General features: G+C 37.0%; 1 protein-coding gene across 8 annotated transcripts in view; it reads left to right on the forward strand.

Annotated features, from left to right (window-relative positions):
- The window catches only part of FAM214A (family with sequence similarity 214 member A), a 124,178-nt gene that overhangs the window by 79,115 nt on the left and 24,142 nt on the right, over nt 1-20,921 (forward strand). For all 8 annotated transcript variants that reach the window (XR_004274859.1, XM_032297414.1, XM_032297415.1 and 5 more), the window contains 5 exons: nt 10,017-10,201; nt 11,772-11,974; nt 12,296-12,421; nt 13,180-14,986; nt 17,581-17,694. Coding sequence is in view for 7 of the 8 variants with exons in the window: in XM_032297414.1 (XP_032153305.1) it covers nt 10,017-10,201; nt 11,772-11,974; nt 12,296-12,421; nt 13,180-14,986; nt 17,581-17,694 (2,435 nt within the window). In the remaining variant the exon portion in view is untranslated. The remainder of the gene's footprint in view (nt 1-10,016; nt 10,202-11,771; nt 11,975-12,295; nt 12,422-13,179; nt 14,987-17,580; nt 17,695-20,921) is intronic.

Raw genomic sequence — 20,921 nt, forward strand, 5'->3', positions numbered from 1 at the left:
TTCAGGTATAAAATAATAATAACCTAACTAGGCAACTGTTTTGGGGACAAAAAGGAAGAGTTTAATTCCAATAACAATTTAAAACAAATTAAGATTTAGTAATTTCTGGATTATACAGAAGAATCTCCTACCACTTGTGCCATAGACTTAGAAGAGAAGCAGTTAAACCTTCTTTTAGTCTCATTTTGAGGTTTGGAAATAATTCTCTGAGTGATGATATTGCATATTTAATACTTTTCTAGAAAGGGCTATTGTATTACATGAATGACCATTGTGTTAAGAGAGGACTAAGAAAGTAGGCTTTTGTATTTATCGTTTATACTCTTCAGAATAATTGACAATGTATGTCACATTTGTCTAATCTTCCATCATCACCATCTACTGAGCTCACTATTTTCAAGGTCACCAATGACTTCCTTATTGTCAAATTCAATTGTCACTTCTTTGTTTATATTTTATTAAACTTCACCAGTGTTTGAGACCATTGAACATGCTTTCCTTGAATTTTTTTTCCCTCTGGAAGCTTTCATTATACCATACCTGACAGCTCCTTTTGCTGTTCATCTTCTTCCCTAATTGTTGGAGTGCCCCAGAACTCTGTCATGAGTTCCCTGCTGTCCTCTAGCTACATACTCCTTTAGGTAACTCTTGATTCTAAATACTATCCAAATGTCAGTGATCCCCAAATCTATACCTACAACCCCAGACAACTATAATAACCTCCTAATTAGTACAGCTATTTTCATTCTTTCCCCTTACTCTTTTATCCACATAGCAGCCAGGGTTATTTTAAAATGTAAATCAGATTATGTGTTTGTCTAGTTAAAATCCTCTAATTGCTCCCCATTCTATTTAGAATAAAATCTAAACTTTTTACCCTAATTACAAAATCCTAGTCCCTGATTACCTTTCTTAACTTTTTTTTTTTTTTTTTTTTTTAAATGAGACAGGGTTCTTGCTGTGTTGAGCAGGCTGGAGTGCAGTGATGCAATCATAGTTCACTCCAGCCTTGAACTCCCCGGCTCAAGCAATCCTCCTGCCTCAGCCTCCCAAGTAACCTCCCTACCACAGGCATATGCCACCACACCTGGCTTTTTTTTTTTTTTTTTTTTTTTTTTATTTTTTTTTTTTTTAAATAGAGGCAGGGTCTCATTGTGTTGTCCAGGCTGGTCTAAAACTCCTGGGCTTAAGCAGTCCACCCACCTTGGCTTCCCAAAGTGTTGGGATTACGGGTGTGAGCCACCATGCCTGGCTAAATGTCCATCTCTTAACCGCTTCCCCCCTCCCCGCACTGCAATTTCAGCCTCATTCACCTTCTAGTTCCTGGGATTTGACTCGTCCATTCCTTTGACACTGCTCACAATGCTCTTTCCCCTAATTTTTGAATGACTAGCTCCTTGTCATTCAGATCTCAACTGAAATGTTATCTGCCTCAAAAAGCCCTCCCCAACCACCTGATTGATATAAAGCATGGCCATAGTCATTCTCATATCACATTACCCTTTCAATAATTATGACGTACTTAGCATCTGATATTTTATCAATTTGTTTTTGTTTTTCTCTGCCACCACTACAATATAAGCTCCAAGCCCCAGTGTCTACAAAATTTCCCGGGACTTGGTAGTTTTATAATATTTGTTGAATAAATGAAGTCTTAATACCTACATAATAGTTATGTTAACTGAGAGTCCCATTCTTTGGGCATAACCTCTTCCATTAATATCCATTCTTATATCCATTCTTAATATCCCTTCTCAGATGCCTCAACTCACTTTTATGTGTTTCTCATATTATCAGTATGAGATTCCAGTTCTTACCTAATTTTTTAAATGTTTGTTTTTAAAAAGAAAAAGTGATTGAAATACTGAGTTCCAATTTCTCAATACCAGAACACTGTTACCTATGAGTGTCTTCACAAATGCCAGTATTAAGTAAACAAACTATGACCTACTTTAAGAAATAGTAGGCCAGGCTCAATGGCTCATGCCTGTAACCCCAGCAGTTTGGGAGGCTGAGGTTGGTAGACCACTTGAAGTCAGGAGTTCGAGACCAGCCTGGCCAACATGGTGAAACCCCATCTCTACTAAAAATATAAAAATTAGCTAGATATGGTGGAGCACACCTGTGATTCCTACTCAGGAGGCTGAAACAAGAGTTGAACCCTGGAGGCAGAGGTTGCAGTGAGCCAAAATCATGTCACTGCACTGCAGCCTGGGGTTTAGAGTGAGACTGTCTCAAAAAAAACAAACAAAAAAAAAGGAAGTGTATTAGTGTGTTCTCATGCTGCTAATAAAGACATACCCAAGACTGGGTAATTTATAAAGAAAAAGAGGTTTAATGGAGTCACAGTTCCACATGGCTGGAGAAGCCTCACAATCATGGCAGAAGGTGAAAGGCACATCTTAAGTGGCAGCAGGCAAGAGACAGTGTGTGCAGGGGAACTCTCCTTTATAAAACGATCAGATCTCGTGAGACTTACTCACTATCACAATAACAGAATGGAAAAACCCACCCCCATGATTCAATTACCTCTCACGGGGACCCTCCCATGACACATGGGGAATATTACAATTCAAGGTGAGATTTGGGTGGGGACACAGAGCCAAACCATATCAGTAGGGGTTACAAAAAGTAATAACTTTGATTAATTAAAAATATATGACACTGGAACTGCTGTTATTACATGTTATTTTTCAGTTAATAGGAGTTACTTATCTAATGCTAGCCAGAGAATAGTGATTTATTTACAATTTAATATATGTGATTATGTGTTTGCTTTATAGGACTGATAATATTTTGTTGTGTATATGTCTGTCTATGCTTGTATATGCTCGTGATTCTACAGACACATAATTGGAACATTGTTCTTAAGCATTGTGTTTTTACTTAGGTTGTAGACACATTTCCTTGTCAAAAGTAGATATATGTCAGTATTTTGGATATAACTGGACCACAGTATATTTAACCAGTCTCATGTTGTTGAATAATTAGGTTGATGCCAATTTTTTTAAGTTGGCATAAATATTTTCATAAATGTTATTGAACATTTGGCTTGGTGTACTTGTTCTGATATTTCCTGGGGATAAATTCATGGAGAATTTTTATTCACAATACTCGGTTGTACATCATGAAGTTGAAAGGACATTATTTTAATTTTTCAGATAGAGTCTCACACTGTTGCCCAGGCTGGAGTGGCACAGTCCCAGCTCACTACAGCCTCAACCTCTAGGCTCAAGTGATCCTCTCTCCTCTGCCTCCCAAGTAGCTGGGACTGCAGGCATATGCCACCACACCTGGCTAATTTTTGTAGAGATGGGGTTTCACCATGTTGCCCAGGCTGGTTTCAAATTCCTGAGCTCAAGCAATCTGCCTGTCTCAGCCTCCCAACATGCTGGGATTACAGGTGTGAGCCACTGCACCTGGCTGGACATTATTTTTAGATAAACTTTCTTAGTAGCAATTCCCTAGGTTGTTCCCAGGCCTCCTTTTCCATGTTAATCCATGGTATAAGATGCCTGGACTCTTTCTCCTACCCTGGCAGGCTTTAGAAATAAACAGATATGTAACAGCCCAGCAATGGGAAAGACACTCTTCTTTCACTCTCTTTGAAGTAGCTCTGAGCCATCCTGGGTTTTTTTCCTAAATCAAGAAATATGTGTATATGATGAGTAGTGATTCAGCTGGGCTCCTGGTTAGAGTATCTCAAGAAGAAGGTAGTGCTTCTAGTCTTTCTCCTGTGTTTTTTCTGAAAAACAAAGAATCATAAATTATCAGTTGAAAAAACCTGAGAACAAGCCTAATTGAACCACTCACTTACATAAATCTCTTCAACCACACCCTGCCAAGTGTTTATCAAACTTTCCTTGAACACCTCTAGCAATGAAGAATTTACTTCTTAGTCTACTTCATCTATGGACCACTCCAGTTGTTCAAAGTTTTCCCGGTGGCTAAAGTTGTTCACATTTCTTGATGGACAGAACAGGTTGGGAATTTTAAGAAGTTGCTAAACTCCAGAACCAGAAGAGCATGCAGAAGCAGTCAGTCTGATTATAGCTCTGAGACAGCGTGCTGTAAGCACAGTCCTCATTGAGGGGCTTAGGTAGAGGGACCCCAAGTACTGTGTTTTGATTGGTTACCAATCACCACTGTCCAGTGATCTGTCCTTCATAGCCTATGAAAATTTATAACATCCTTTCTGTTCTCTTCAATATTTTATGTCAAATAATTTAAATAATTTTTCTTTTCTTTTTTTTTTGAGACAGTCTCGCTCTGTTACCCAGGCAGGAGTACAGTGGCGTAATCTCAGCTCACTGCAACCTCCACCTCCTGGGTTCAAGTGATTCTCCCACCTCAGCCTCCCAGGTAGCTGGGATTACAAGTGTGCACCACCATGCCTTGCTAATTTTTGTATTCTTAGTAGAGATGGAGTTTCACCATGTTGGTCAGGTTGGTCTCGAACCCCTGATCTCAAGTGTTGCACCCGCCTCAGCTTCCCAAAGTGCTGAGATTCCAGGAGTGAGTCATTGTACCTGGCCAAATAATTTATTTCTCCTAACGTGTAACTGATAAGAAGGCCAGCAGTTCATATTTGTCTAGATTTGAAACATTTTGTTTTTGTAAAAGTGACCTTTTCAGATGTTCTAAAATCAGATTTTATTTCTACATCCTCAAAATATCAAGTTATATCTATTGAATTGTCTTTAGCCTGACATATTTCTCAGTTATTAGTCATTTTCTTCAGTAAACTCTGCTCTTGTGTTTAGAGGTTGACGTTATAAAAATTTTAATGATGTGACTTTTCTTTAAAAAAATTTTATTGCCAGTTATCAAGGACAATCTATAACTATGTAACTTTTCTGAGAACTACTATGATTTAGTATTCTTATTTATTAAAATTAGACATTCTTCTTGACAAATTTCTAAAAGCTGTCATCACATATCACTAGTACTCAGGTAATATTTTCTATGTTTCAAAACACCATTATCTAATCCATAGTATTCCTTTCAATACTTATGTAATAGTTACATTGGTAATTAACAGATAATTAGTATCATCTCTAATCTTTATTTCATATTTTCTATCTAAACATTTAATACCCTAAGTTCAGCAAGTCATCTGAGGAATTGTAAACTCCAGTTATGCGTTTATTTAGTTGACTCCCTACAGAGATAATGACCAAAGCAACCAAAATTTAGTCAATGTTACATTATTTAAAAGTGGCTTGGGGCAGTGGCTCATACCTGTAATCCCAGCACTTTGGGAAGCCAAGGTGGGAGAATTGCTCAAGAGTTTGAGGTGACAGTGAGCTATGATCACGCCACTGCACTGCAGTCTGAGCAGCAAAGCAAAACCCTGTGTATTTAAAAAGAAGAAGAAGAAGAAAGTACTTTTTCATAGCTGTTCAGTTTTTATTACTTCAAACTTGATAATTCCTGCTGCAAGAGTTAGTCACTTCCTGCTAGGAGCTTTGGAGATACATTACAGTTTTGCAGGCACAAGGATAACAAGTCTTAGAGTCCTGGTGATACCTGTCTTTCTTTTGCTCTCTCATTGCACTTTCCCCAACCTCATCCCCACTTTTTATATCCTTTCCTAACCTGACCTGTTAGTGTCCCATAGTTTTGTCACTTGCAGAAATGATCAGGTGATCTTTTAGGGTATGTACAGTGGTATTGGTAGTGTTTAAAAAGTAGTTTTAAGAGACATCCTTGTTAAGAGTGAAGAAAAAATGATGAGGGAAATGATGAGTTTTTAGCCAGGCTTTGGTACACAGTATCTGGGGAGATCATACACATTTATGCTCTGGTTAGAGGCCTGCAGATGAGTTATAATTGATTCCAAGGTGATAATGCAGAGGTAGTCAGCCAATTATGTGTTACAGTTATTGTGGATTTGGATCTAAAAGAATTATGGGCTGTCTTACAAAATGAATTTTATACCTTTTTTTTTTTTTTTTTGGAAAAAAATTTCCTCTTTTTGCTCCATACTGGAGTGCAATAGTGCGATCGCAGCTTACCACAACCTCCGCCTCCCGGATTCAAGCAATTCTCTTGCCTCAGCCTCCCGAGTAGCTGGGATTACAGGCATGAGCCACCATGCCTAGCTAATTTTGTTTTTTTTTTTAGTAGAGACAGGGTTTCTCCATGTTGGTCAGGCTGGTCTCAAACTCCCAACCTCAACTGATCCATCCTCCTCTGCCCCCCAAAGTGCTGGGATTAGAGGCCATGAGCCACCACACCCTGCCAAATTTTACATCTTTAAAGACTGTTTAATGATACTCAAAAGTAGAGACTATATAATGTTATGTGAAAAAAAATAAGATTAGAAGCTATATTGTATGAACCTAAGTTTTTTGTTTGTTTTGTTTTGAGACAGAGACTTGCTCTGTCACCAGGCTGAAGTGCAGTGGCGCGATCTAGGCTCACTACAACCTCCGCCTCCCAGGTTCAAGCGATTCACCTGCCTCAGCCTCTTGAGTAGCTGGGAGTACAGGCACACACCGCCACACCCAGCTAGTTTTTTGTATTTTAGTAGAGATAGGATTTCACCATGTTGGCCAGGATGGTCTGGATCTTCTGACCTCATGATCCACCCCCTTCAGCCTCCCAAAGTGCTGAGATTATAGGTGTGAGCCACGTCACCTGGCCCCAAGTTTGTTTTAAAAGTTGTATACATGCTTAAAATAAGGCTATAAAGTTAACAATAGATATCTCTGAATAATTAGTTATGTTTGTCTTACTCTCTGAATTTTATAAATTTCTCAGTGAATGTGTTACTTTTTAATTAGAAAATCATTATTTAAATTTTGAAATAGTCACATTTTTGGAAAGTTTTATTTTTCCCTATGTTTTGGTGTGCTCAGGCTGCCATAAAATACTATAAACTTGGGTGGCTTAAACAACAGAAATTTATTTTCTCACAGTTCCAAAGGCTGGAAGTCCAAGATCAGGTTGCCAGCATGTGCAGGTCGTGGCGCGAGCTCTTGTGGTTCACAGACAGCTGCTTTCTCCCTGCGTGCTTATGTGGCCTTTCCTTGAAGAGAAAGAAAGCGAGAGGGAGACACATGCAAGCTCTGGGAGATGGGGGAAAGCAGGGAGAGAGGAGATCACTTTCTCTTCTTTTAAAGCTGCCTGCATTATCACCCCTATGACCTCATTTAATTGTAATTACCTCCTAAAAGCCTTATTTTTCAAATAGCTTTATAGTGGCTGTTACAGCTTCAACATACGAATTTGTTTAGCCCATCACTCAAAATTCTCTTTTACAGACTAGCAATTTTTTTATGAATATCTTCTTTAATTTCATAACAGTATATTTTAGTTACTAGTCAAGGTGCTTTTGATTACAAATAATTTACTCAACAAGCTTAAAGGAATTGATTACTAGGGATACAGAGTTCTCTCTCAGCAGGTCTTATGACGGACTGCAACATTGTGAGGAATCAGGCAACTACTTGTTCTGGATTTCTTTTTTTTTTTTTTTTTGACAGAGTTTCGCTCTTGTTGCCCAGGCTGGAGTGCAGTGGTGCAGTCACAGCTCACTGCAACTTCCTCCTCCTGGGTTCAAGCACTTCTCATGCCTCAGCCTCCGGAGTAGTTGGGATTCCAGGCATGCGCCACTACCCAGCTAATTTTGTATTTTTTAAGTAGAGACGGGATTTTTCTATGTTGGTCAGGCTGGTCTTGAACTCTCTACCTCAGGTGATCTGCCCACCTTGGCCTCCCAAAGTGCTGGGATTTCAGGTGTGAGCCACCGCACCCAGCCTACTTTTACTACCTTTTCTGGCTTTCTGTGACTCCAAAGTCTCTTGTCTCTCTCATTCACTATCTAGCTTACTTCATTCTCCTCTTTGCTGTTCCATGCCATGGCAGTCTATGGTCATTGCTTAGCTCCTGGGTGTATATTGCCTCAGTTTAAGTCATAGCAGACAGGGAAAAACTAACATCTCTGAATCCTAATTCCAGTGTCCTAGGAAAGAGACTTTGACCCGCGATGGGTCAGGTGCTCACTTTGAATCAATTGGCTTTGGTGGGGTTGGGGAACAGGGTCATACTGTTTTTGTTTTTGTTTTTTTAAATAGAGACAGGGTCTCCCTCTGTTGCCCAGGCTGGTCTTGAACTTCTAGGCTCAATGGATTCTCCTGCCTCAGCCTCCAACCTGGGGTTACACAACTTAAAGAAGGCTGCCAGTGTTTACCCTTGACAATGGCCACAGTTAAAGCCTTGCTCTATGTGATCTTCCTAAAGCTCTTTCAGACAGCTGGGCAACTGTTACTTTCTTTTAACAGGAGAAAACATTAAGTGTCCTGTCTCAAGCAGCATATCACTACCATAGAACCCTTCCTCACCACTGTCTTCCACCACATACCCCTGCTCAACTACTGACAGTTTGTGCTTTTATAATATGGACTGCTAACCTCTGTACTAGTGGTTATCACAGTACGTTATAATATGTATTTGTCGTGTTTACTGCTCTGAGAATTTTTAAAGTGTATGATCCATTTATTTTTTAACTTTTGGGGATGTATGATAAAGTAGATTAATTGACTAAGACTAGAAATAGAGCCCAGATTCTGGAGCTAAACAGTCCAGCTCCAAAAATTCACCTTTGCTACTTCCAGGCTGGGTGATCTTGGCCAAGTTACTTAATCTCTCCATACCTCCTTTATCTGAAAAATGGAAGTAATAATCCTCACCTTCTAGAGCTGCTCTGTGGATTAAATGAGTTGATGTGTAGAAAGGATTAAGAACTGACAGTGATAAGTTAGCAAATGTTGGCTATATTTTATGTTGTAAATGGTCACTTTAGAGAAACTTTACTGAATAGTCTTAAAATACCAGTTCAATAACGTTTACTGCCAAAGCTTCTTCCTTTCCTGATAAGCCTTCCTGAAACTAGGAAAGACCATTCTTTATCATACCCTTCAAAGCTGTTCATAATCTGGCTCCAGTCCTTCTTTTTGCATGCTTTCTCTGCATGAAATCTCTGCTCAAATTGCATTTTTTCTCTGCCCATGCCATGCTGCATTGTTCTGTTTGTTTAAAAAATTCTCTGAATCCCAAAGATTTCAAAATTAGGAACTATGTACCTATGACTCTGTGTTCCTCTATCACCTGGTAAGGTATAATAGGCATTTGAAATATTTGTTGCTTAATTGGCAGAGATAAGAGCAACTTTTGTACAACAAATTATACAAAAAATCGAATAGTGTGTGCAGTTTTGTGTATGAATGTTCAACTTGTATAGCAAATTAACAGTTTTTAAAATTAACTGTTAGAAAACTAACATCACTCATGAGAAATACTTAAATTACCATAACTACATGAAAAAAAATCTACAGATTGGATTGTTTGAAACTGTAATAACCAAAATACCATACTCCATATATTACAAATCACACTTTCTGCCACTGCTTGATAATTATAGCATTTCTTCCTTAGAAACTGTTATTACTGTACAGTAAAAGCACAGAGCACCCCATGACTATGAATTTTCATGTCACAGAATTAGCAGTATGAGCATAAGGAACTAGTTAAGGAAGGGAAGGGGAGAGAAAGAGAAACATGCAGTTGGATCTGTGTCTTTTTCTAATATGTAAATAATGGCAATAGAACATCTTAGCTAAAAATACGACATAAGCCATTTTAACCTTTTAGCTGTTAGTGATGATTTGTGTGCAAAAACTATTGTACCTGACATCCAAACATGTAATATAGGATGATAAATGTATTTCTAAACCTTTAGTGCTTTAACTTACACTCATATAAAAACAATTTTATTCCATAATTTTAACCAATTCAACTAGAATTTGGAATTATCCATCATCTCCTCACTTGTGAATAGTTTGTGAATCGAAAGTGTAGTATATTTTGATTGTCTCATTTTTATTATTTTCACTCCTTGTTAATCAATATACTTAAATGTGTAATGTGACATTAGTTATTCTAGACATACCAGATGAGTTCTTATTGAGAGTACATTAAATTGAGGACCCTTTGTCCCTTTTTTATTTCAGATACTCTGGATGAATATTTTGAATATGATGCAGAGGAGTTCTTGGTCTCTTTGGCCTTGCTGATAACAGAAGGACGAACACCTGAATGTTCCGTAAAAGGTCGAACAGAAAGCTTTCATTGCCCTCCAGCGCAATCTTGTTATCCAGTAACTACCAAACATGAATGTAGTGACAAGCTGGCCCAGGTGAGAATCTTGTGTTGAATGCTTTTTATCTTTTATATAAACTAGTTTATGTTCCATCATCATCTTTATTCTATTACAGTTATAATTGTCACATTTCAATATAAAATTTATCATAATCATAAAGTAAAAAAATCTGAATCCTGGACCATAGATAATGGTCTCAAATAAGGCTCTTGAAAATGTGGTAGGTAGCTTTGCTGATCAGTGGGGAGGTGGGTACCCAATTTCATACCTGCCATCTCATAAGCTAGATTTCAGACTATCTCTGCTGTTGAATTTTGCTTTCTTTATTTTTAGAGTCTCAGCCCTGGCTCATCCACTTTGTGTTATTATTCATTTGGTAAACTGATGTTGTTTTGATTATTTCCCCCACATTAACCAATTTCCCTTTTGTATTCGTTTTTTTTAATGGGAGGATATTTTTTGTTAACATTTTTGTGTAGCATTGTTAAACATATTTTGGTGCAGGTAGCATATACTTTGCTTTAAGAATTTTTCTGCCACTTACTAGTTTCTCAAATGTGGTCCAAATATTTAAACTTTAAAAATGTTATCCATTTTGAGGCCAGGCACAGTGGCTCACGCCTGTCTTTTCAGAAATTTGGGAGGCTGAGGCAAGCAGATCAGCTGAGGTCGGTAGTTCGAGACCAACCTGGCCAACATGGTGAAACCCCAGCTCTACTAAAAATACACAATTAACTGGACATGGTGGTACATGCCTGTAATCCCAGCTACTTAGGAGGCTGAGGCAGGAGAATTGCTTGAACCCGGGAGGCAGAGGTTGCAGTGAACCGAGATCATGCCTCCAACCTAGGCGACAAGAGTGAGATTCCATCTCAAAAAATATGTATCTTTTGAGTGTTTAATGAAAATGAGTTTTTAATATTTTGTTGTTCAGATTTAAGTAGTAATCTTTCCTGTTAAATGATGAAATTAATAAAGTAGGCAAGGCTGGGTCAACTCAGAGGCCTCTCAGACATTGTATATAGTAGTTCTTTTTCCACAAGTTAGAGCAAAGATAAAATCCTCAAGAAAATTTGCATTATAATGTTCAATACTGGCCAGGTGCAGTGGCTCACACCTCTAATCCCAGCACTTTGGGAGGCCGAGGCAAGCAGATCACCTGAGGTCAGGAGTTTGAGACTAGCCTGGCCAGCCTGGAGAAGCCCCATCTTTACTAAAAGTACAAAAATTAGCCTGGTGTCGGGGGCAGGCGCCTGTAATCCCAGCTACTCAAGAGGCCAAGGCAGGAGAGTTGCTTGAACCCAGGAGGCGGAGGTTGCAGCGAGCCAATATGACGCCACTGCACTTCAGCCTGGACAACAGAGCGAGACTTACTGTCAAATAAAAAAAATAAAATAAATGCTCAGTACTAATCCTTGCACTCTAGAGCTCACTAGCATAGATATATTATTAAATGAGGACACCTAGATAGCCAATTCTGAGCAAAGCTCTGCAATAGATGACTCATTTCTCATACCGATGTCTACTTTACAATTATAATTTTCCATTTTAAAAACAAAATTAGGGGGGTTTTTGAGACATTTTGCTTATATTCATTTTCTCTAAGTGCCGCCAAGCCAGACGAACTAGGTCTGAGGTCACATTGTTGTGGAAGAATAACCTTCCAATCATGGTGGAAGTGATGCTACTCCCAGACTGCTGCTACAGCGATGATGGGCCCAGCACAGAAGGAATTGATCTAAATGATCCTGCAATTAAGCAAGATGCATTATTATTAGAAAGATGGATCTTGGAGCCAGTTCCTCGACAGTAAGTTGTAGAACGTAGTTCGAAGTTGTTCTTGGTAAATCAAGTTTTTTTTTATTAATTCTGATAAATTATTTAAGTGTATATCTTTGAATTCCTCTATGTAATAAAATTGAGATAGTATTTATATTTGGCACTAAATATAAGTAAATATAGTGCTTCCATTTACTAATTGTGACTTCAAGTGACATCGTAAGTGCATTCCTATACTCTTCAAATCACACTTCCTGGGTGATAAGTTTATGTATGTCAGCTTCTACCAATCTAAAATTGAGTCATTTTGTACTTGCTGACATTTAAATTATGCTTTGTTACTTCCCTTAGGAATGGTGACCGATTTATTGAAGAGAAGACGCTTCTGTTGGCTGTCCGCTCATTTGTGTTTTTTTCTCAGTTAAGTGCATGGCTGAGTGTTTCTCATGGTGCTATTCCACGAAATATTCTCTACAGGTACGTCTGGGGCAAAAAAAAAAAAAAAAAAAAAAGACAATGCATATTCAGCCACATTGGTTAGCAACCGAATGTTATCTTATCTTTTAAATAGATCATTTCCTTCAATTATAAATATACATGGATAAAATTTACTGAGGTTTTTCAAAACAAGTTAGAGAAATTTAGATTGAATCAGTATGAATTTTGTTGTGTTACATTTGGTATGGAATAATATCAGGAGAACTCTTAAGCTTACTTTAGAGAACCAGTAGACTTAATGCTACTATTATAAAGTAGAAAAGTTTTCTGAGCTGCTGAATTTCTATGTTAGTTTTACTTAATTTTTGACATCTTGAATAATGTAAACGTATAGGCTGCTAAACAGCTGATTGGCTTTTTAGGCAGATGGCCATGAGATTGGGTGTGTCTTAATCACTTTGCACAATAGAATTAGCTGAATCCATATATCTACTAGTAAATACAAGGTCTTTTTTTATGTTTTGACAAATATTTTTAAATTATAATATTCTTCAGCTTTAATGTTTAAGTGACCTGGTATGCTTAAAAAGATCACCTCTTCCAAGCATAAACTATTATATCACTTACATTGGTTTTATCAGAATGATGTGCATGATAAAGTGGCTAATAGTAAGCTTCAGTGGTAATGAATGCAAACAAAAATAAGTGTATGACTGACTTACCTTTAAAATAATATGCAGTAATAAGGATATAACCTTTATAATCCATTAACGTAGTATTTTTCTGTGTGATTCTAGAATCAGTGCTGCTGACGTAGACCTACAATGGAATTTTTCACAGACTCCGACTGAGCATGTGTTTCCTGTTCCCAATGTTTCTCACAGTGTTGCCTTGAAAGTCAGTGTTCAGTCCTTGCCCAGACAATCTAATTATCCGGTTTTGACCTGTAGTATTCACGCTAATATTGGCCTTTATGAGAAAAGAATTCAACAACATAAACTTAAAACGCATCAGCACCATCATTCAAATGAAGCAGAACAGTGTGGTACAAACAGTTCACAGCGTCTGTGTAGCAAACAAACTTGGACCATGGCACCTGAAAGTGTATTACATGTAAAAAATGGCCCAACTCCAGAATATACTGCAGCTGTCAAAAATGTCAGACTATATCCAGGCACTGGCATTAAATCTGACCATGGGACATCTCAAGCCAATATTCTGGGCTTTAGTGGTCTAGGCGACATAAAATCACGTGAAACGTCAGTGAGAACTTTAAAATCATTTCCAGTGATTGATTCCAGTGTCTCTAACCGCCAGAGTTTCTGGCAGTCAGCTGGTGAGACTAATCCTTTAATAGGCTGTTTAATTCAGGAGCGGAAAGAAATCATTGCAAGAATTGCCCAGCATTTGATTCATTGTGATCCAAGCACTTCACATGTTTCTGGACATCCATTTAATACTCAAGAGTCTAGTTCACTCCATTCAAAATTTTTCCGGGTTTCACAAGAAAATGAGAATGTGGGAAAAGGTAAAGAAACTTTCTCCATGTCTTTTGGTAGTCCAGAGTTTACCTCCCCAGAAGACACCAATGAGGGGAAAATTCGACTAACACCAGAAACTCGTCGAAGTGAAACTTGTATTTCTAATGGCTTTTATTCTCATCTGTCTGTTGGAGAGACTAATCCTTTGATAGGCTCTTTACTCCAGGAGCGGCAAGATGTTATTGCAAGGATTGCTCAACACTTGGAGCACATTGATCCAGCAGCATCACATATCCCCCGCCAGTCATTCAACATGCATGACTCCAGTTCGGTTGCACCTAAAGTGTTTAGGAGTTCATATGAAGATAAAAATTTGTTGAAGAAAAATAAGGATGAGTCCTCTGTTTCCATTTCTCACACAAAATGTTCCTTGTTAGGAGACACCAGTGATGGAAAAAACTTAATACCTAATAAATCTTTTAGCGCCTTTAAATACAATAATAAAGAAAAGTGTTCTTTGAAACCTCAAACAAGAAATCAGTGTCAAAACAATCCTAGTGAAATCATCCAAAATACATATCAGGAGACACTGAACAAAAGTACTAGTTTATTGACTTCCTCAATTATGTCTCAGTGCAAAGAATATAACTTAGATTTGACAAGCAGATTTAAGGAGCAAGAAATGAGCAATGGAATTGATAAACAGCACTCGTACTGCAATAGTATTGAAAAACAGATTTGTGTAAATAAGTATAAGGAAAAATTAATACATGAGAACGATCATCTAAAATCTTTTGACAATCTTCAATCTGATGATTCAAAAAAAAATGACTCAAAAGTTACTATGTTGGAAATGTCTGAATATTTGAACAAACATGAAAGCATGTGCTCAAACAAAGACTCAAAAAGGCCTAAGACATGTAAGCAAAATACTAAACTTAATAGCATAGAGAATTATCTCAATAAAGATAATGAAGGTTTCAAATGTAAAAAGTCAGACCAATTAAAAAATGAACAGGATAAGAAAGAAGATCCAACTAATGAAAAATCCCAAAACTGTTCTCAGAGAAGTTTAAAAGACTGTTTGTCTACATGTAAGCAACCGAAAAATACAGAGGTATTGGTAAGTAGCATCTAATATGTCAAATATGATTCTCAAATATTTGTTATGTTTAAATTTTGTTTGTAAGAGATCTAGTTATAAAGGCCCAAGGTTCCATTGTCTATGGGACACACAATCTGATACAATAATAAACCTACAGAACCAGTATTAACATCCTTGCAAATAACCCACTCTCCTAAGAACAAAGGCTAAGTAAATGGAGGAACTGAAGATCTCGCGGTTTGAAAAATAGGAAGTGGTACCTTTTTGAAAAAAACTGTTAATAGGACAGTAATTGTTTTCATTACATGTTAGGTCTATTATTTAGGTCTTTTAGCTCTATTCTCTCCCTGCTCCCCCATCCTAAAGGCCTGTTTTTCTTCTAGACAAAAGCACCCAGGCCAGGCATGGTGGCTCTCAACAATTTGGGAGTCTGAGGCAGAAGGATCACTTGAGCTCAGGAGTTGGAGACCAGCCTGGGCAACATAGTGAGACCCTGTCTTTACCAAAAAAAAAAAAAAAATATATATATATATATATATAAAATTTAGCCAGGCATGGTGGTACACACCTGTAGGCCTAGCTATTGGGAGGCTGTGGTGGGCGGACCACTTGAGACCAGGAGTTCAAGATTGCAATGAGCCATGATTGTGCCACTACACTGCAGCCTGGGCAACAAAGTGAGACCCTGTCTCAAAAAATGAAATGGAAATAACAGGATATCTTTTATTCATATAGTACGTTAAGGTCTACAGAATACTTACAAATTATTTGATTGTTACCGCTCTGAGATAGGCAAAAGAGATTTATCATGAGTCTTGTTTTTAGAAGTAATTCACTGTCACTCAAGGACTAAACTGTGAAGCCAGGACTGTAACTCAGGTGTTGGGACCAGTAGCTTAGTGATTTTCCTGTATATATTTTCAAAGTCATTAACTGACCAACAGCATAGCACAGTGATCACACTGCTAGTATTTGGTCGGACCTGCTAACAAATAATACATTAAGCTAATGCAAATTTAATTTCTGACTCCTGTTTACTATCCAAGAATTGTTTGTAAGTACTGAAATAAAAAAGGCAACAAGAGGAATTCATTCATTTTCTCAACAGGAGGAATGAACCAAGGAATTGTGTAGTCCACAGATTTGCCCTGGATTATTGTGAGGTATTAGGAGTCAAGAGACTGGGGTGGGGTTGTCAGTTGAATCGCTAAGGACTTTGTACAGCTACTGGTATGTCTGTTATTCTCTCTGAGTCCGAGTTTCCTCATAACTGTCCTACCTGTCCCATGATGAAACCAAAAGAACCAAGTATTCTGTTAAGTTGGTGCAAAAGTAATTGCGATTTGCCATTACTTTCAATGGCAAAAACCTCAATTACTTTTACACAAACCTATTATCTAATATAGCTGAACATTATATCCAAGCAACATATAAAATCCAAGTGTTATTTTATACATATTATATACTATTCCTTCTCTTGAAATGACAGGTCAAATATTAAAAAGTTGAGTGCTTCTGTTTTTTTTTTTTTTTGGTTTGTTGGTTTTTCTGTTTTTGTTTTTTGAGACACATGACTTTTATTACAGTGTATTGTTATAATTATATTTTATTATTATCATTAATCTCATTGTGCCTAATTTATAAATTAAACTTCACAATAGGTATGTATAGGAAAAAATATATATAGTGTTTGGTACTATACGTGATTTCAGGCATCCACTGGGGTTTATGGAATATATCCCCTGAGAATTCTGAGGAACTACCATAGTAGTTTTTTCACAAATCAAAATAATAAAATGTTAGCTTGCTAGATGATAAATTCTGAACATACATGACCATATAAGGCATTTACATTTGGACATATTTTCTTTTTCTCTTTTTTTTTTTTTTTTTTTGAGACAGAGTCTCGCTCCGTCACCAGGCACCAGGCTGGAGTGCAGTGGCGCGATCTCGGCTCACTGCAACCTCTGCCTCCTGGGTTCAAGCAGTTCTCCTGCCCCAGCCTCCTGAGTAGCTAGGACTACAGGTGCGCACCACCATGCCCAGCTAATTTTTGTATTTTTGGTAGAGACGGGGTTTCACCATGTTGGCCAGGATGGTCTCAATCTCTTGACCTCGTGATCTGCCTGCCTTGGCCTCCCAAAGTGCTGGGATATTTTCTTTAGAACTTAGTTTATTCAGCATAGTACAAAAACCATTTTAGACATTGTTTTCTAATTAGAATATATATATGCGTGTAGATATAAGTTACAGATATACAGTTTGAGCATCCCAAATTTGAAATGTTCCAAAATTCAAACTTTTGATTGCTAAGAAGGTCTCAAAGGAAATTTTCATTGGAATGTTTCAGATTTGGGATTTTTGCATTTGGGGTGCTTAACCAGTAAAGTATGTATGATGCAAATATTCCAAAATCAAGGAAAAAAATTCAAACTTTTAAACACTTTTAGACCCCAAGTATTTTGGATAAGGGATATTCAACTTGTATATCACCAGCTTCACCAGCAGTACCTCAGATTGTGTTAGGAATGAGTCTAAAAGCAAAAAAGCTGTGCAAGTTCTTTAAATGGTATTAACTTATTATAATTAAAATATAATTATTTTCCTAACAGAGGACTACACTGAATCATTCAAATGTCTGGCGAAAACATAATTTTCATTCCTTGGATGGAACTTCAACCAGAGCCTTTCATCCTCAAACTGGATTGCCTCTTCTTTCAAGTCCTGTAAGCATTTTTTTCTTATCTCATGCATAGAACTTGCACATATCTGAAAGGTTTACAAATAATTTTATTCAGATTTTAATTGAAAAAACTTTAAATTTCCATTTATCAAACATTTTGTTTTTTGACAATGCATTTAACAGCTATGTGATAATATAGGAAAAGACAAAAATGTGAATAAAAATGAAATTTACTAGAGTTACAAAATTTCTCTGAAATTATTTTGCCTAAAATTTTCATCGTTACTAGATGTGAAAACAAAAGCTATAAAGTGGATTTGTATCTTAATGATACCACTAACCGGGTCATCTGCAAATTAAACTATTGCTGTTTTTGATTTGGAATCCCTTTACTTAATCATCTTATTTTGAGACATACAAATCTCTGCACTCCTCAATTACATGTAGACTTAGAGATCTGAGTACAGTAATTAAAAGCATCACTTTGGAGTCACACTGACTTCACCCTAGTTGTGCAACACAATCTCTTGGAGTCTCAGTTTCCTCATCTGCAGATCAGGATGATAATGTCTACCTTAGTGTTGTGAGGATTAGTAGCATTTCTCTTGCTTGTAAGCACTCAGTAGTTAGTTGGTATGGCTGCCATTTCAGTTAAACATGGAGTAAGCCGTAAATTTTATAGCAGAACTAAAAGCCTATGTAATTTGCTACAAACGTATTTTTAGTTGTATGTGTTTTTTAGTAACTAAAAGAATACAATATCTGGCATATGTTCAAAAAAATAATTACCGAACAATAGATGTAGAATTTAAATATATAACTTGGACTTCAGGGTTCCATTTTAGAAAAGTTGAAGTCCAAACAACTTTTTAAAATTCCAAATGGTTTTTTTTTTTTTTAATTCTTACAGGTACATAATAGTTGTATATATTTATGGGGGTACGTGTGATGTGTAGTGATCAAATCAGGGTAAATGGGTTACCCATCACCTCAAGGCTTTATCATTTCTTTGTGTTAGGAACCTTCCAATTTCACTCTTATTTTTAAATATACAATAAATTATTTTTTACTATGGTCATCCTGTTATGCTACCAAATACTAGCTCTTATTCATTGTATTCAACAGTGTTTTTGAACCCATTAACCATTCCCACTTTATCCTTCCCTACTCAGAACTCTTCAAGCCTCTGGCAACCATTGTTACACCCTTTATCTTCATTAGTTCAATTATTTTTTTAAGCTCCCCCATTTGAGTGAGAACATGGAATATTTGTCTTTCTTGCCAGGCTTATTTCACTTAGCATAATGTCTTTCCATTTCTTTCAGATTGTGGCAAAAGACAGGAATTCATTCCTTTTTATGGCTGGATAATATTCCATTGTATCTATACTACATTTTCATTCTTCATCCATCTATTGATGGACACTTAGGTTGCTTCCATATCTTGGCTGTTGCAAATTGTGCTGCAGTAAACATTGGAGTGCAGCTATCTCTTTAGTATACTAATTTCCGTTTTTTTCCCTTAAGATATGTGCCCAGCAGTGGGATTGCTGGATCATATGGTAGTTCTATTGTTAGTTTTTTGAGGAACCTCCATGCTCTTCTCCACAGTGGCTGTACTAATTTATATTCCCACTAACAGTGTATGAGGGATTCCCTTTTGTTCCCTCCTTGCCAGCATCCATTATTGCCTATGTTTTGGATAGAAGTGATTTTAACTGGAGTGAGACAACATCTCATTATGGTTTTAATTTACATTTCTCTGATTAGTGGTGTTGAGCATTTTTTCATATACCTATTGGCCATTTGTATGTTATCTTTTGAGAAATGACTGTTCAGATTTTTTTTGTCCATTTTAAAATAAAAACACTTGCCCCTTCCCCCACACAGAGATTCTGGAAGAAGTATAATAACTTCCAAATGCATAATGTAAGAGCAAGAAAGAAAAATTCCCAAGGAGTAACCCGGTCCCCTAGGATATTTGAACCTAATATATTACTAGGGTTCAATGCCCCTGCTGAGACAGGAGTCCAGGCTACAAGTCTGTAACAATCTCAGCTGAGACCAGATTCTTCATAAAGCCAAAAACAGGGAAGACTGGTTTTCTATAAATGAGGGAGGAGAAAAAATATTCATCTGTTTGCTCACGAGTGTATCAGGTGGAGTATGTGGGAGAAAAGGAAGCACCTGAAAGAAAGTGTGCCTAAATCTAAGCCACACATAGTAGGGGTTCTGAATTTATGCTACCTATGAAATTCAGAGATGTCTAGCTAAGAAAAAGCCATGAAAACTAAATTGGAACCCATGAAATCCATTTAGCAATAGAGGGGAAACATGAAACTATCCCACATCTGTAACACAGAGCAGCAAGGATTTATTTTTTTAGAAAATACCTCTTACTGAAGATGATCTTAGAGGAAAAAAAATTACAAAGCACCTTTAAAGAATCGGCAGGAGCAAGAAATGGGATGTTGCACATATAGGAACTCTGTTGTCAGAGCAAATTGAGAGTTAAAAATAACTGTTTAAAGTGTTTCTGGGAGATAAATGAAGGCAAAGATACGGAATTTAGATGAAACATCATAGATTTGAACTAAATAGAAAGTCTAGATATGAAAAATATATGAAGTCCATACACAGAGATGCATACACATACAGATGAATTAAACAGCAGACTAGGATCAGCTCAGTAGAGATTTTGTGAGAGAGTAGACAAATATTTAGGGAGCACCTAGAATGAAGCACAAAAAGGAAGAGAAATAGTAAAATACGAAAAAGGTGTAGAGAAAAGAAAATAAGATGTTCAATGTAAGTCTAGTAGAAATTTTAAAAGAAGGACTAAATAGATTAGGAAAATGCAATATTAGAAGTAAAGTTAGAAAACTTTCCAGAATTGAAGACATGAGGGTTTAGATTGAAAATTTCACAGTAAATTCTGACTACGGCAAATAAAACGGTGCACTTGTACAATTCTCCAAAATGTTGACGTGGTTTAGACTTTCAGTATCATCTATTTCTTCAGTCACCAATTAGACCAGTGAGTCAGATACACATCTTTAATATTATAGAAACAAAACTATCTAACTTGTATGTTGTATATTATTTTACCTTGATTAACATGTAGGTCTTTCATTGTAGGATATTTTGAGCTAGGTGGTGTTTTGCCCTAAAAGTAATCTGGTATACAATGATCGTTGAAAACCTAGAAGAGTAGTACTTTTCAAATCTATTCTCTGTAAAGCATTAGAGTTCTTGGAAATGTTGCAGTCGA

This window comes from Sapajus apella, unplaced genomic scaffold (assembly GCF_009761245.1).
Source record: "Sapajus apella isolate SASKATOON/1434 unplaced genomic scaffold, GSC_monkey_1.0 scaffold37, whole genome shotgun sequence".
NCBI classification, from domain to species: domain Eukaryota; kingdom Metazoa; phylum Chordata; class Mammalia; order Primates; family Cebidae; genus Sapajus; species Sapajus apella.